Source organism: Kogia breviceps, chromosome 1 (assembly GCF_026419965.1).
Source record: "Kogia breviceps isolate mKogBre1 chromosome 1, mKogBre1 haplotype 1, whole genome shotgun sequence".
NCBI classification, from domain to species: domain Eukaryota; kingdom Metazoa; phylum Chordata; class Mammalia; order Artiodactyla; family Physeteridae; genus Kogia; species Kogia breviceps.
Window position 1 is genome coordinate 109,189,093 of NC_081310.1, and position 17,559 is coordinate 109,206,651.

Genomic DNA, 17,559 nt, shown 5'->3' on the forward strand with positions numbered 1-17,559 from the left:
GTCTCTAATAATGCAGCCAGGGTTGAGAATTACTGAGTTAGAAAGACCAATTTAAACTTTGCATTTGGCTATATAGAGGAAAGTTTAGATCTTAGATGCGTTATACATGGAAGGTATTTTATATTTTTGGATGGTTTAAGGGCGGTCCTGTGTGTATAGTAGGGGTTTTTAAACTTATGGACTGTCGAACTACTTGAAAATATATGCAAAACATGCCGTGTGTGTGTGTGTGTGTGTGTGTGTGTGTGTGTGTGTGTGTGTGTGTGCGCCCCTTTATATGAGAAAGTGTTTCATCTCAAAGAAGTTTGATCCTAAACTGATTCAAAAGCAGTGTACTGAATTTAGTAATCAATTAAATGATCTGGATTTCCTGTGATTTTATTAATGTATCAAATCACTGTCAACTGGTAAAATATCAGACTTCCTTATGAGAAGTTATATTTGAAATAATTTGTACCTTGTTTTTCAGAAACATACAGCTTTTGCTACTTTCCCTAATGAAAAAGCAGCTATAAAGGTATGACTTTTTCTTTTCTATTATTAACAATTTTCTGTTATCCAGTTTTAGTTCAAAAATGGAGCATAACGTTAAACTATGCTTTTTAAAAGCAGAAGGGTTTGTATTTTCTGAGTTTGCCCCATAGGCTACGTTTGGTTTGTCATTTGGCAGATTTTGCCCAGTGTTTGGACATAAGACTGGTAGAGTAACTGGAACATGAATTAAAATTGAATTGTAATCTCATATGTAATTAAAAACGATAAGTTCTAAAGGATGCAAACATTGATAACTATCTCTGTAACTGATGCAAGACAAGATGTTTTAAGCATTAAATGGAAAATATGTATATTAAAAAAAATCCTAGGTGATCATTTGCAAAGGAGGTGACCTTTGAGGTAGACCTTTAATGATTAGTTAGATTTTGAGAAGAAAACAAAGGGAGGTGGACCTTCCAGGTTTAGAGAACACTAAATAAAGCTGTGGGGCATGGAAAGTTCTAAGTGGAAGATAGGTTGAGTCTAAATTTGGGTGGAAGGAGGGAGGGATTGAATTTTGTTTAGTAGTTATTCTTAAGGCACTTGATATATTTGAGCTGACCAGTAATATGGTCAGGTCTGTGAAAGATATCTGGTAGAGTTCATGTAATGGATTGGATATGGAAAAAGATTAGAGTTAGGAAGACCAAATGGAAAGCGAAGACAAGAGAAATGTTATAATGGCTAAGGCAAGAGAAAGCATCTGAATAAGGCAGTAAGAAGGCAAAGGAAGAAGTAGATATACATTTGGTAGAGATTGTGTTTGTTGGTCCTGTGATCCCTGTAGATGTAGTGGTTGAGAGAGAGGGAATACTTGGAAATTTTTGGACTGAGTTATTGGGTTATTACATTAGTTGACATGAGGGGCAGGATTCAGAGGATGTTTGCAAAGGTAGGTAATGAATTCACATATTATCTATTAATTTTTTGGAGTCTGTGAGCTACTTCTGTGGAAATATTTTAAAAACAATTAAAAAGATGGGCCTAGAGCTGAGGCAGGGTTAAAAATGGAGTTTCCTCAACAAGGTAAATGGATATGGTTGCCCAAAGGGAGAAGAGCCAGCAAAGAAGACTGGGAGTGAGAAGTTAAAAAGGAAGTAGAACTAGAAAATAAATTCTCATGGATGCAAGGAGAAGAGAGTTTTAACCTGTGATGACACAGGTGAAGAATGAACACAGTCTATTAGTAAAGTATTTTTATTGTGAAACTATAGAAATGACCCAAATTCTTACCAATAAGAGGAAAGGATACTTTAAATTGTAGTATATCCATACACTGGACTACAACCCTCAGAGAATGAGCTCAAATGAATATGTATTAATAAGGAATGTAGCCCAGATAGAGTACATGAATAAAGTTGCAAAACATATAATATGTAACCTTGGAATTTTGGAAAACTAGTATCAATACTCTGTATGTTAGTTTATGCATAGAACAAAATGTAGCAGAGCTGTACACCAAATTGAATAATAAATGTCTTTCTCCAAGGATGGGATTACAGAGGACTTTCACATTATATGCATTAAAGTATAGGAAAATTTTTTTTTCAGAAAAGACCTTTTGGAATATAGCATAAAAAGTTTTTAGTAAAATATGGTAATGAAAACCACCTTGTTTTAGAGTCAAGATTAACTTGGAGGAGAGGGCATGGAACCAGTCATTGTCTAACAGTAAAAATCAAAAGCCATAACTTTGAAAAGAATGTGTGACATACATTTTTGAGAGGAAGAAACTTAAAGCAATTGAGCCGTATTTCAAATAATCAAAGGCTCACTGATAGTAAGAGGTCTAGGATGATTTAAGGACTTGAAAATTATTGAAACATATAGAAACTTGCTTTGTATAATGGAGTCGAATAAGGATGCATAACGATGGTAGAATAAAATTATAGTCCCTGTTAAGGCCTAAAGTTCCATTTGTTCAAAAAATATTGAGTGCCTGCTATGTGCTAGATGCTGCTCTAGGTCTTGGGATATATCAATGAATAAAACACAGATTGATGCCCTTATCAGAGCTCACATTCTCAAAGGGGAGACAGACCATAAATAATACACTTAATGAGTTTAATATTTTTGAAAATGATAAATGCTATAAAAAAAGAACAATAGGATCAGGAGTGCTAGGTTGGGAAGATTAAGCTACAGTTAAGGTAGTTTTGGTCATATTTGAGCAACATTTTAAAGGAAGTGAAGGAAGTTAGCTAAGGGAATTTTGGGGAAGTGCATTCCAGTAAGAGGAATAGCTGGCATGTGCTAGCTTGTGGCTAAAGCAAAAAAAAATGAGGGGAGATATTGAATTTGAGGTCAGAGAAGTAAGAGGGCCATATCATGTAGGTACTGTAAGGACCATAGATGTTACTCTGAGTAAAATTGGGAGCCATTGTAGTATTGTGAGCAAAGCAGTAACATAATTCACCTTATATTTAAAAGTATTACTTTGTGTTGAGAGTAGATGGAAGGCAGGGAAGAGTAGAAACAGGGAAATCTGTTAAAAGGTTATACTGTTAATTCGGTCCAGAGATGATGGTTGCTTGGACCGTGATGGTAGCAGTAGAGATGGTAGGAAATAGTCAGATTCTGGATATATTTTGTAGGTAGAAGCAAACAGGATTTCTCAGTGGCTTGGATATGCAATGTGGGAAAGAGGTGTTAAGGACGGTTCCAAGATTTTTGACATGAGTAAATGAAAGAAGGGGGTTACCATCGGAAGGTTCTAGACAGAGAACATTTGAAGGGGGATGGGGAGAGAAGATTCAATTCCTGAAGTCTTAATTTTAAAATGTTTAAAATTAAGAGAAGCTTTCCAGTAGTTTGGATGTATGTTCCTGGATTTAAGGACAGAGGTTTAGGCTGAAATTATAAGTTGGGAAATCATCAGCATAGAGATGGTTTTTAAAATTAGGGTGCTGGATTAGATAGAGAGGACCAATAATAGACCTCTGGAGTATGACAACATTAAGAGTTTGAGACGGCATAAGCCACAGTGAGGAGTAGAAACCAATGGGCTGGGAAGAAACCTGTAGGAAATTATAGTGTCTAGACACCAAGTGAAGAACATGTATGAAGGAGGGAGTGGAGTGATTGTGTTAAATGCAGTAAAATGAAGATTGAGAATTGACCATTGGTGTGGCAGTACAGAATTTGTTGTTTATGAAGGGCAGTGTCAGTGGACTGATTAAGGCATGAACCTGATTGGAGTGAGTTTGAGACTGGATGGGCAGAGAGGAATTTTAGATAGAGGGCATAGATAATTCTTGAGTTTTACTGCAAGAGTAATTTAAAGCAGAGTGGGGGGTGGGGGCAGGTGGAGAAGAGTGATAAGTTGGATCAACAGATGAAGAAAAAATATTTTTTAGGATGGGAGAAATCAGACTATGATTGTATGCTGATGTCGATGATCCAGTAGAGGACAGAAGATTAGCAATGTAGGTAGGAAGAAACCGTGTACAGTTCCAGAGAGCAGAAAAGAGGCTGGGATTTAGTATACAAGTAAAACAACTGGATTTAAATAAAAGCATGGATTGTTAACATGTGATAACAGATAGAAGATAGAATATGTGGATGCAGAAGCTGGTAGATGGGAAGTTATGGTGGGGAATCTGAAATTCTCATCTTGTTGCTTCAGTGTTCTCAAAGTAGGAAGCAGTATCCTAGGCTAAAAGAATGGGACAGGAGTATTGTGAGGTTGAGGAAGAAGGAAATAGTACAAAATGTTGTCTTAGAGATTGGTAGAAAAAATGAACTAATATAATATGTGACTGTGGTTTCCTTAAGGGTCACCCTCAGATTTGTGGTTGTATGAACTAATATAATATGTGACTGTGGTTTTCTTAAGGGTCACACTCAGATTTGTGGTTGTGAATTTAAAGTGAGACTAGCGCAATTCATTATACTTGTTTTTCTAAACATTTTTAGCTGCCTGGGTATAGGCAGCATTGCATTTAACCAGATCTTAGTTTTCCTAAGTCATTGGAAGTAGTTGCTTAATAAGTAATGAAGCCTTGGCAGCCTGAGATAAGAAATGGGTAAGAAATAGCCAAGGAAATGTTAAGAGCATTAACAAAAAACATGTATAAATTATTTCATATATGGTCTCTAACAAATAATTTTGGTATAATTATTAATTTTTTTTTACTCTTCCAACTGAAGGCATTGACAAGACTTCATCAACTGAAGCTTTTAGGTCATACTTTAGTTGTTGAATTTGCAAAAGAGCAAGATCAGGTTCATTCACCATGTCCTTCTGCAAGCACTGAAAAAAAGAAAAGGTATGTAGATAGGTTTTTGTACATTTTAAAAGTGTTTTTTTTTAATCCATTGTATTGCTCTTGGATTGTTTTCAGACTAGCAGGTAAATAATTTGAAACAGTAAATGGTTATATCTCTCTACTGAATCTAGTACATTAAAGCAATATATTTGTTCATTCCTAATTGTGCATTAGGAACCTGAGTATTGATTTAATATTAGGAATTAATCAATGTGAAGTGGGAAAAGAGTAGGGTGAAAAGCATTCAACTTTAAGTGGAGGGAAGGTAACTAGTATAAAGTCCTTGTGTTAGATATAGCAAGGTGTCATGAATAGCTGTGGCCTGATATTTGGGTCCCAGCTGTAATTCTTTGTAGTTATATAACTTTTATAATTTGCTTTACACCAGTGGTTCTCAAAGTATAATCCCTGTACCGGCTGTATCGTCTAGGATCTTGACTGAAAGAAAGATTCTTAGGCCTTAATCTAGTCCTACTGAATCAGAAATTTGGGGTGTTGGGGGTGGGGAGGAGGGTAGGCCCCAGCAGTCTGAGTTTTAACAGACCCTCATTGATGTACATTGAGGAAATTTGTGTGCCACTGATTTATACCATGTGAACTTCAGTTTTGATGGGGCGGGGGTGTCAGTGAGATTTATCATACCATCTTTATAGGGTTGCTGTGAAGAGTAAATGAAAATGTGCCATGCCTTCTATAATATCTGCAATAGATGCTCTTTTTCATTGGTGTTTACTTAAAAAATAGTTGAAAGCTTTACTTAAGGAACTGTTTTCATAATGCCCTGTTTGAAAGGATAATATGTCATTTTTGTATGCAATTTTTCATTCTATTTCTAAAGGTAAGATCAACTTTGATTCTGTATTTCTTAGGTCTGATGATACTGTGGAAGATGATAAAGAAAAGAAAGAACTTGATTGTTTAACCATAGAAAATGGAATTGCACCAAACCATGGGTTAGCATTTTTTGTTTTGTATTTCATTGTTCTTTTTGTTTTGTTTTGGATAGGTGGTGTGTGTGTGGGATGTGTGTGTATTGCAAATAAGATAATTTTTTAAAGAACATTTTATTATATATCGTACATATTTTTAATGTGTTGATTAAACATACTGAGCTCTAAGAGTTTGTCACTGAATTTGGTTCCATTAAAGTGTTCAAAGTTGTAAGATGTTCTCTGATAAGGAATGCTGTATTCTTCTATAATGCAGTCAGAAGGCAAGTTTCTTTTTAAATGTAATCAATTGGATCTGTTAGGAACAGAGTACTCTTACTGAATCATTTGAGCAATTTGTATGTTATTAGGTTACCTAAAATGAGTTATTGATAATGAAACTTATTAAAACACAGTAAGCATTTTTAAATATTCTTTTTAGGCTGACCTTTCCTCTAAATTCATGCCTCAAGTATATGTACCCACCACCTTCAAGCACAATTCTAGCAAACATAGTAAATGCTTTGGCAAGTGTGCCTAAGTTCTACGTACAGGTAAGTAGAATAAAATGTTCCTCAAAGTAAGTACTTGTACAACCTTATATGTTACTTTTCGTGCTAATTCTCAAACTTTTTTTTATAATAGTATTAGGCCTAATTCCTATAGGAACAGTGATGTTTCAGTATTTTAAAGGTGTTTTAGCTTGTGCTGCTATAACTAAGTACCATAGCCTGGGTGGCTTTTAAATAATAAAAAATTATTTTTCACAGTCCGGAGGCTAGAAGTTAGAGATAAGTGTGCCAGCATAGTTAGGTTCTGGTGAGGGCCCTCTTCTGGGTTGCAGATGGCCGTTTTCTCTTTGTATCCTCATGTAGCTGAAAGAGGGTGAGAGAGCTCTCTCGTGCTTTTTATAAGGGACGCTAATCCCATTTATGGGGGTTCTACCCTTATGACCTAATTACTTCCCAAAGGCCTTATGTCCTAATACCATCCCATTGTGGGTTAGGATTCAACATAAGAATTTTGGAGGGGGGACACAAACATTCATTCCATTGCAAAAGGTAATAAAAAATTACTACATTCAAGTAAAGGCAAACTATAGCTTAAAAATACATGTTTAGTATTAATAATACTAATAAACATAAGCTAATTTGGGAAATATAATTTCTGGTAATTCTTTGTTCCTTTAGCATACACCTTTTCCTTTCTTAAAGGAAAGGACATAGAGGACCCCTCAGCAAATGCTTCAAAGTACTGACAATAAAATGTACTTTTAAGTACAAAATATAGATGATACCTATCTTCTTAGTTGTACTTCTCTGTGTTTTGTAATTTCACAATAATCAAGGGGAAAAAACAGTTCAGTAAATTTTTATGTTGTAAGAACATGACATTTTTAATAATGAGAATAATTGTATTTGTAGAATTGACAAATATTTTAGGAAGGCTAATCTTCTGAGATACACCAGTGTCTGAGATATACTAGTTTAGCCCTGTCCTGGGATTATAAAGGCAAGAGGTGGTCCTTCCTTTGCACTAAAGTAATGAATAGTGTTATTGCAAGGTTTTTAAGTACATAAAATATCAGATATGAGTTGAATCATCATTTTTCTATTTTATTTTAAATGTTTTACCACTTTCATTAAGGTGCTTCATCTTATGAATAAAATGAATTTGCCCACACCTTTTGGACCAATTACTGCAAGGCCTCCCATGGTAAGAAAGCTCTTAGAATTTTCAAGATTCAAAATTTCTCTTCCTGAGGTGAAATTATTGAGGCTAAATTTTACAGATGTTGTTCCAGTGTATTGAATGTGTATTGAAAGTGAAGAACAAGTGTAAAGTTAATATAATAATTGACCAGTGGAGAATTGAAAATGGGAGAAAACCAGAACATTAAAGAGATGCTTTGGTAATAGAGGCCATCATTTCTGCCAGTGTTGTTGTTCAGCCCTTTGACCTAGGACGTTGTGCTATCCTATAGGATAGTTACATTTAACATACTGAATTGTCTAAAATTTCCATTTTTCTGGTTTTATTTAAAAGGTTGATGATTTTTTATTAGAATTTACTGTGCAGATCTATCAATAATTTCAATGGTAGGCTATGTCTGCTCTTGAATAATTTTAGTTATTATTGGGTGGGCCAGAAAGTGCCTTCAATTTTTAAGTAAAATAAAAGACACATTTTTCTTTTTCACCAAGAACTTTATTGAACAGTATATTTACCCTTTTGTTCCACTACCTTCTGCCATATTTCAGGCAACTTCATAATTCCATCTTCCCAAAACTTTTTATCTTTTTGAGCAAAGAACTGTTTGTTCCAGATGCCTTTTACAGTCTTCCAGGGAATTGAAATTTTTTCCATTAAAATAATTTGTAAAGGCCAAAATAAATGGAAATCCGAAGGTGCAATGTCTGGTGAATATGGCAGATGAATCAGAACTTCCCAGCCAAGCTGTAATAGTTTTTGCCTGATCATCAAAGAAACATGTGGTCTTGCATCATCCTGATAGAAGGTTATGCATTTTCTGTTGACTAATTTCGGGTGCTTTTCGTCAAGTGCTGGATTCAGTTGGTCTAACTGGGAGCAGTACTTGTTGGAATTAATCATTTGGTTTTCTGGAAGGAGCTCATAATAGAGGACTCCCTTCCAATCCCACCATATACACAACATCACTTTCTTTGGATGAAGACCGGCCTTTAGTATGGTTGGTGGTGGTTCATTTGCTTGCCCCATGATCTCTTTCATTCCACATTATTGTACAGTATCCACTTTTCATTGCCCATCACAATTTGTTTTAAAAATGGAACATTTTCATTACGTTTAAGTAGAGAATCGCATGCGGAGATATGATCAAGGATTTTTTTCACTGAACTTATGTGGAACCCAAACATCAATGCGATTAACATAACCAAGTTGGTGCAAATGATTTTCAGTGCTCGATTTGGATATTTGGGGTATGTCGGCTATTTCCCGCATGCTATGACATTGATCTCAATTAATGTCTCGATTTGATTGCTATCAACTTCAACTGGTCTATCCGACTGGAGCATTGTCCAGCGAAACTTTGCAAACCACTTTTGACACGTTTGATCAGTCACAGCACCTTCTCCGTACATTGCACAAATCTTTTTTTGCATTTCAGTTGCGTTTTTACCTTTCTTGAAATAATAAAACATAATATGCTGAAAATGTTGCTTTTTTCTTCCATCGATATTAAAATGGCCACACAAAAATTCACCAGTTTTGATGTTTTTTTTCAATGCACGTTGATATGGCAAGCTGTCACAATGCAGTCTAACAAAATTGTTTTGAATGAAGTTAAAGACAACTAACCACTAATAGAGCCATCTTATGGAAAAAAACGAACAAACCTTTTGGCCAACCCAATATTTTGCTATAGTACTCTTAGTACTTTTTAATTTTTATTTATTTATTTTTTATTAATTGGAGTATAGTTGATTTACAATGTTAGTTTCAGGTGTATACAACAAAGTGAATCAGTTATACATATGCATATATCCACTCTTCTTTAGATTCTTTTCCCATATAGGCCATTACAGAGTATTGAGTTTCCTGTGCTATACAGTAGGTTCTTATTAGTTATCTATTATATATATAGTAGTGTGTATATGTCAATCCCAATCTCCCAATTTATCACTTCCCCCCCATTGGTGATCATAAATTTGTTTTCTACATCTGTGACTCTCTGTTTTATAAATCATTTCTACCATTTTTTTAGATTCCACTTATAAGTGATATCATGATATTTATCTTTCTCTGACTTACTTTCACTCAGTATGACAGTCTCTGGGTCCATCCATGTTGCTGCAAATGGCATTACATTGTTCTTTTTTATCACTGAGTATTCCATTATATATGTACCCTTAGTACTTTTTTAGATAACAGCAATGAGAAATTATTTTGAGAACTAACACTTAAATAGAAAATTTGCTTTTGTATTGTGTATTGGTTGCTTTCCTAATGTGTATACTATTAGCTGCATAATTTTTCTTTATAACCCCAACACCTCAATTCCTGGCACATTGCAAAGATTATGCTAGCTGTTATTAACAAATAAAACTCAAATCTTAGTAATTTAACACAATACAAGTTACTTCTTGCTCATGCCAAGTTCATTCCAAAAGTAAGGCAGAATGGTGTTCTCCTTTACTGAGTCACTTAAAAGATAAGTTATCTTCATTATTTGCATTCCCAAGTTGGTGAGGACATCACCATGCAGCCTGCAGATCAAGAAGAGAGAATTATATGTGTGGGAGTTTTTTATGCTAACATTTCATTGACGAAAATTCAGGGGAAATCTAACTGCAAAGGAGGTTGGGAAATTTAGTCCAGCTAAGTGCCAAGGAAGAAGAAACAAGTTTTGTGATCAGCTAAAGGCTGCTAAGACAAGTGTTTCATCAATATATGTTGAATGTGTAGAAGAAAATCATGAGGTAGAGAGATGTGAGAATCATGTATCTGAATGGAAATGGTTTTCTAAACATCATAGATTACCATAGTATTTTTGCTTTGTTCTTTTAATTAGTATGAAGACTATATGCCACTACATGCTCCTCTTCCACCTGCATCTCCTCAGCCACCGGAGGAACCTCCTTTGCCAGATGAGGATGAGGAATTATCTAGTAAAGAATCAGAATATGAAAGCAGTGATGATGAAGACCGTCAAAGGTTTGCAATGTCAAATAATATTTGTTTAGATTCTAAGAAACATAGAATATGGGAGAGAGAGTCTCTTGCTCTTCTTAAGTTTTGCATATACTTCTTCATAATTTGGGGTCTTTAGAATTTGTCCATCCCCAGCTCCCCATCGTGCTATAGATTAAGACCTGAAACTAGATATCAAGACTTAAGGGAACATTTTTGTATTATAAGTAAGTTTTTGGTTTGATGATTATGGTATACAGTTGACCCTCATTATTTCTTGATTCTGTATTTGCAAATTTGCCTACTTGTTACAATTTATTTATGACTTCAGCGTCAATAATACTATGCTTTTATGCTCTTCTGAAGACATGGGCATGTGCAGACTGGTGAAAAATGTGAGTCTCTTGACATGCACATTCCTAGATGAGGTAGAACAAGGTGACATTCTGCCTTCTTGTTTCAGCTGTCATACCGTAAACAAGTGTCTTTTTCACTGTCTAGTTGTACCATGTTTTGCACATTTTTGTGCTGTTTGTTGTTGATTTTGCTGTTTAAAATGGTCTCCAAGCATAGTGTTGAAGTGCTGTCTAGTGTTTCCAACATCAAGAAGGTTGTGATGTGCTTTATGGAGAAAATGCTGTGTGTTAGATAAACTGTGTTCAGGCCTGAGTTATAGCACTACTGACTGTGAGTACAATGTTAATGAATCAACAGTATATATTAAATAAGGTGTTCTTAAACAGAAACACACATAAAACTAGGTACGTATTGATCAACTGATGAAATGTGAGCACATGCTTGCAGGTACATCCATTATTCACTAATTCAGTGTTTGTGGAGACTTTACAGAACAAAATTAAGTTGTATTTCTGTTTTTGTCAGCTTATTCCCCTGGACTTTATTCACCTCAGAATAATTTCTAGAGCAATTCTATAGGATTTTATAGAGAAACATTCACAAAAATTACTGCAAATGAATTATTCTTTTATTGGTTGTTCTTGATGATCTACATATATTTTGTTTAAAGATTCTGGCAAAGAGCAGTAAATTGTTAATAATGTTCAGATATATAATCCACAGCATAGCCTAAAACAGGAATTGCTAAACATTTTCTATATAGGGCCAAAGAGTTCTGTTGTAGTGGAAAGCAGCCATAGATGATACCTAAATAAGTGGATGTTGCTATCTTCCAACAAAACTTTATTTTTTTATTTATTTATTTTTTTTGTGGTACGCGGGCCTCTCACTGTTGTGGCCTCTCCCGTTGCGGAGCACAGGCTCCGGACATGCAGGCCCAGCAGCCATAGCTCACGGGCCCAGCCGCTCCGCGGCATGTGGGATCCTCCCGGACTGGGGCACGAATTGGCAGGCGAACTCTCAACCACTGCGCCACCAGGGAAGCCCCCAACAAAACTTTTTATCTAAAAAAAAAAACCAGACACTGACTACATTTGGTCCTTTGGCTGTAATTTGTCAACCCCTAGCCTAAAATACCTGTGTAGGCCAGTGATGGGAATCTTAGGCAGATATACACAGAGGCAACCAGATACAGAAGGAGTGGTTGACGGGAGTCAAAATCCAAGCAGAGAATCTAATCAACATATACAAGTAATCAGCAGCAATTTGACTATTACTGAGGCAACATCCACTTGAGTGGTGGCTCCATATATTTTCTCTTTCTAAGGAAGGAGTTATGTTGGAACTACTAAAATGGGAGTGAATAGAGTATCTGTCTTGAATAGAGACAATAAGGAAGGCTGGCACTTCTTAATAGACTAACTTGTTGCTAAATAAAGAATGTAGAACATTGCAATGGGCTAATTACTTAACCTGTAAATCTTATTTTCTTTACAAAAATAATGATAGTATGAGAAATGCTTTAATAGGCTAGCTAAAACCATTTTTGTTTTTGTTTATTTAGGTTTCCATTTAGGGATGTAGTGAGGAATTCTGCTAATTCATCTTGAGTCATGAGAACAAAGCCTTTGCATGAACTAACCTCTGGTTTCATGCTTCTCTGTTATCTTCTGGAAATATTATAAAATATGCCACTATGTATTTGTCAGCAAATATCTATTGATTACTTACTTAACATATGCCTTGCACTTTGTAGAGCCTTAGTATACTTTGGGTGAGCAATCTATGAATATAGACATATATTTTGTATAACTGGATTTATTCATAAAATTTTTGGTAAACCGTGATTGTTAAGAGGCTTTAAAAATTTATAACATATTTTTTCATTTTTCCTCGCTTAAGGAAAAAAGGTTTAAAACTTCACTGCATTTTACTGTGCTTGTTTTGCTTTCAAATTTCACAAACTTAACTCTGGAGAAGTAGAGCTGTGACTAGCGGTTTTTGAACTTGCTCTGTGGAAGCACTTTATCTGATCCTGTGGAAGATCCAAGAAAGCTTAGACAAGATCTATTCTAAATATTATTCATAATCATAATGGAGATAAGCTATGTATAAGGTATCAATTGTCACCCCTTGATTGATTAAGCTACTTCAGAGTATAGTATTGGAAAACTCTGTTCTCAAGTATCTTGTTTATATCATGATGCTTTCCAGCAATTATGCACAAAATATTTTTAAGTAAAAGTACTTAAGTCCATGTTCTCTTTAATAATTAGAATATGAATCAAAATAATTTTACTGTGTTTGTAAGGTCTTTTGAATATTAGTCAAGAAAAGAGCAATAAAGTTACATAGATTATATTTAGTGTATTTTGTTTAACTTTTTGGCATCAAAGTTCAGTCATTTGGGCAACTGATAATTTTTTTAGTAAAACATATCTTTAAAAATGACAAATTGCAATTAAGTAAATTCCCAATTCCTTCAAACTAAGATGAAAGTTGAGCAAGAAGATTTGTAACTTGAGCTTTTGTCAGATTGATTATATCTTATTTGATGGCTTAGAAATTATACTTATGCCATACAAATCATTTTATAATTTATAAGCTCAATACAAATTTGTTTAACAAAAGCAGTTATAAATAGCTATGCTTCTACACAAAAGAAATCTTTTCTACTTTTCTTTCCTCCAATGTAGAATGACCAAACTAATGGAACTAGCAAATCTTCAGCCCAAAAGACCAAAAACAATAAAGCAGCGCCATGTGAGGAAAAAGAGAAAAATAAAGGATATGTTGAGTATACCATCATCTGCTTCACACAGGTAATTTTGTTTTGGATTATAAGATAAGGGTTCTGTATGTACTTTGTCTGATTGATTAAATCATTCCTCACTCTGACTTTTATTTCATCAGTCCACTTGTTTACCATTGGCTGCTTATTTGCCAAATTCACAAGTATCCTTAATTCTCAAGGTTGACCAGCATTTGATATTATTGACTACCCCAGGTTTCAAAATTGTCCACCCTTAATTTTACATTCTCTTTTTTTATTTCTCATCTTACTTCCTCTCTTCTTTTCCTTCCTACTTTTTTCTTTTGTGACTTTCTCTTACTCACTCACTTGCTTTTTTTAAAAATACTGGATTCCATATACTCCTGTCCATTGTCATTTTCTGTTCATATATTTATACTCCTTGTTAATATCATTAATTTTTTTATGGTTCACCTGTTGCAGCTAATAGATTCCAAATCTCCATCTCTAGATTTAACCTCCTGAGATCTGAAGTCTTCATTTCCAGCTTCCTATTTGCATACTCAAGAGTGTCTTGTAGGCACTTAAGATATTATCCAAAACAAAATTCATTTACTTTCCTTTCATTATCTCTTTCTCCTCCTGCATTCACAGCTTTGATAATGGCATCCATCACCAGTGTGTTTATATGAAATTTTGTTAATTTCTCCTAACTCCACTACCTGATATCAAACATTTTTTTACTTCAAAGTACCCTACCTGGTAAAAGTTCACATGGCTTAGCACACAGGACCCACCTTTAAATATTTATCAAATATGTGATAAGTTCTCTGCTAAATATTATGTGGTTTGGAACATTCTTCCAAAGCTCAATGCTATCTTTTCAAACAGTGAGTTAATAGTCTTATGGGTAAGTAAGCCGTATGCACAGTTGACTGTCACATTAGCAGTTATAATAAATGACATAAGAAGAAGATGTAACTAAGAATGAAGGGTTGTGAGGAAGGAGAAGTCACAGCCAGTCAAGAAATCTGGAAAGACTTTAAGAGAGAGGAGACATTTGAGCTGGGCTTGAAGGATGAGAGGCAAAACTTAGGCAGGGAAGAGATATATCCAGTGTGAATGAAAAAGTGAGTTTCCAGAGGTAGGAAAGTTTGGTGCATAGGAATAGAAATGATGAAAGGGAAAGCTAAAAGGATGTGGAGATATCTGCTTTAAATTTTAAGTTATGGTGTTTGAATACATTGAGGGAGCCATTGTAATGCCATTGATATTAAAGACAATTAAGAATTTCTTTCAGACTTTATCACCTTGTAATAAACTTTCCAGGAAAATTATGTAGATGTTGGGTGATGGTCAGGGCTATGGGTATGAAAGAATTTTATTAGGTATAAATTAACTTCCGACTATGTCTTAAACTTTCTGTTAGAGTAGAGAAATTGCCAGTGAAATAGTACTTATTACTGTGTATTTTGTTTAAAATATATTGTCCTTTTTTTCCCTTTTTCACCGATCATCTGACATTATGCTTAACAAATTTTCTTTGAAATTATGGCAGAAATTTTACTTGCCTTTTTGCCATGGAATTCTATGTATTTTAATATCTTAATCAGATAAAAATTGCCATTAATTGCAATTTTAATTTTATTCAGCTTTTCTACAAGGTAGATTTCCCTTGAACTTGTAAGTAACTTTATAAATTGAGGAAGAAGTTTTTTAAAATGATCTTTTTACATTTTTAAAGGAATGGGTCTTTGGGTTTTTTTAAATTATTATTTCATGTTAAGTATACATAATATGATGCATATTTCCCACCTAGGTATGTTTTCACACCACAGTCCCATGCTTTTGATCTGTAGCAGCACCAAACAATTAAAAATTAATACAGTTGACCCTTCAACGCATGGGTTTGAACTGTGTGGGTCCACTTATATGCAGACTTTTTCTCAACAAATACTACAGTACTACATGATTTGAGGTGGGTTGAATCCCTAGATATGGATCCATAGATATAGAGGAACCATGGATATGGAAGGCTGATGAGGTTATATACAGCTTTTCAACTGCTGCAGGGTTGGGGCCCTTAACCCCTAAGTTGTTCAAGGGTCAGCTGTAATGTGAACCAATTAAATTTTCCAATAGCCACATTAAAAGGTAAAATTAATTTTAATAATTTTTTTTTCCAACTGATTATATCTGAAATGTTATTTTAACATATAATTAATATAAAACGTTATTAAAACGTTTTATATTTCTTTTTTCACACAAAGTTGTTAAACTCTGGTGTATATTTTGTACTTAGAGCATAAGTACAGCAACATTTCAAATGCTTATTAGCCACATGTGGCTTGTGGCTACTGCATTGACCTGCATAGGTTTATTATATATAGTATATAGAATGCAGCACATCAAATGCTTACATTAGACATAGAATGAACTTTTTTGCTTATTGGTAAATATCCTGAAGTTTAGAATCAATAGTCCTAAAGTCCTGTCTGTCATTTACTGAGTGACTTTATGTAATTTCTTAACATCCTTTAGCCTCAAACTCCTTATCTGTCTAAACTGGGAATTTAATAATACCTATATGAGAACATTTGCTAGGATTTATTGAAGTTAAATGTAAGTTATTTTGTTCAATGCCTATAGTGTGTTTTATCAGTGTTAGCTTTTTAAATTTAAAGTAAATATGAAATAATGTTTTACTCAAAATTTTCTTTGCAATTACAACGTAATGCTGTGATTCTTTGTAAACAGCAGTTTACATCCAGTGTTGTTACCGTCGGATGTATTTGACCAACCACAACCTGTAGGTAATAAAAAAATTGAATTCCATATATCTACTGACATGTCAGCTGCATTTAAGAAAGATTTAGAAAAAGAACAAAATTGTGAAGAACAAAATTGTGGTAAGCGTGTTCTAGTTCTTTAACATGCTATGTAAAAATTCTTCTCAGTTTTTTTTGTATTAGAATTAAATTTTATATGTTTTTGTTTTTTAGTATTTGTGAATATATTTAAAATAGGCAATTAGGTCTTTGTTAGTGTTTTAGAATTTTGCTGATGTTTACACTAAAAATATGATGAGTTTCTTGTATTGATCTGTTTTTTCATTGCTTGTTATATGTGATGCTCTGGTTTTATTAGTACAGCTGTATTATTGGTTAGGAAAACAGGCAGTGTGATTATTTTTTGAGTTGTAGATTTCATGTAAAAAAAATTTTTTTTAATCCAAAAGACATGGAAGATTGTTTACAAGATACTATTTGTAAGTTTGAAGATAACGTATTGAAATTACAGATTTTTTTCTGCTTATTTTAAACATTAATTTGATGTTATACTACAGTGGCATTTCTTTGTTTTTTAATTTTTAAATTTCAGAAATAATACCAGCTTATAGAAAATATAATCAAAACAGGAGCATATAAAGTTTAAAAGGGTTAACACCTCAAACCCCACTGTTCCCTATCCCAATACTTAGAGATAACCATTGTTAATAATTCAGTATGAAAATAGTCCTTCCAGATCTTATCCTATACTTGTGTATAAACATTTTGTTTTCCCTTACTTCTTTTTTTAAAGAGCAATCATGGGTTACTTTTTTATGGCTGCATAGCACTCCATAGTATAGTTACAACAATCTTTATTTAATTATACTCTATTGATAGAAGTTGAGGTTGTTTCCACTTTCTTTATTATTACAGAAAATTCTGGAATATACTTTTTTTTTTTTTTTTTTTTGGCGGTATGCGGGCCTCTCACTGTTGTGGCCTCTCCCACTGTGGAGCACAGGCTCCGGACGCACAGGCTCAGTGGCCATGGCTCACGGGCCCAGCCACCCCGCGGCATGTGGGATCTTCCTGGACTGGGGCACGAACCTGTGTCCCCTGCATCGGCAGGCAGACTCTCAACCACTGTGCCACCGGGGAAGCCCTGGAATATACATTTTTGTACATATATCTTTGAGCACTTGTGTGAATATATAGGATAGAGTTCTAGTAAGTATTGCAAATGTACTGAGTGATAAACTGTAACTGGTTTTAATTCC

General features: G+C 34.3%; 1 protein-coding gene across 5 annotated transcripts in view; it reads left to right on the forward strand.

The window, feature by feature from the left end:
* The window catches only part of RNPC3 (RNA binding region (RNP1, RRM) containing 3), a 49,395-nt gene that overhangs the window by 1,264 nt on the left and 30,572 nt on the right, over window positions 1-17,559 (forward strand). For 4 of the 5 annotated variants that reach the window (XR_010841890.1, XR_010841891.1, XM_067040954.1 and 1 more), the window contains exons 2-9: window positions 470-517; window positions 4,684-4,802; window positions 5,672-5,755; window positions 6,174-6,285; window positions 7,379-7,447; window positions 10,284-10,426; window positions 13,456-13,581; window positions 16,269-16,420. Coding sequence is in view for 3 of the 5 variants with exons in the window: in XM_067040954.1 (XP_066897055.1) it covers window positions 470-517; window positions 4,684-4,802; window positions 5,672-5,755; window positions 6,174-6,285; window positions 7,379-7,447; window positions 10,284-10,426; window positions 13,456-13,581; window positions 16,269-16,420 (853 nt within the window). In the remaining 2 variants the exon portion in view is untranslated. The remainder of the gene's footprint in view (window positions 1-469; window positions 518-4,683; window positions 4,803-5,671; window positions 5,756-6,173; window positions 6,286-7,378; window positions 7,448-10,283; window positions 10,427-13,455; window positions 13,582-16,268; window positions 16,421-17,559) is intronic. The other variant, XM_059053435.2, reaches the window with a different exon arrangement.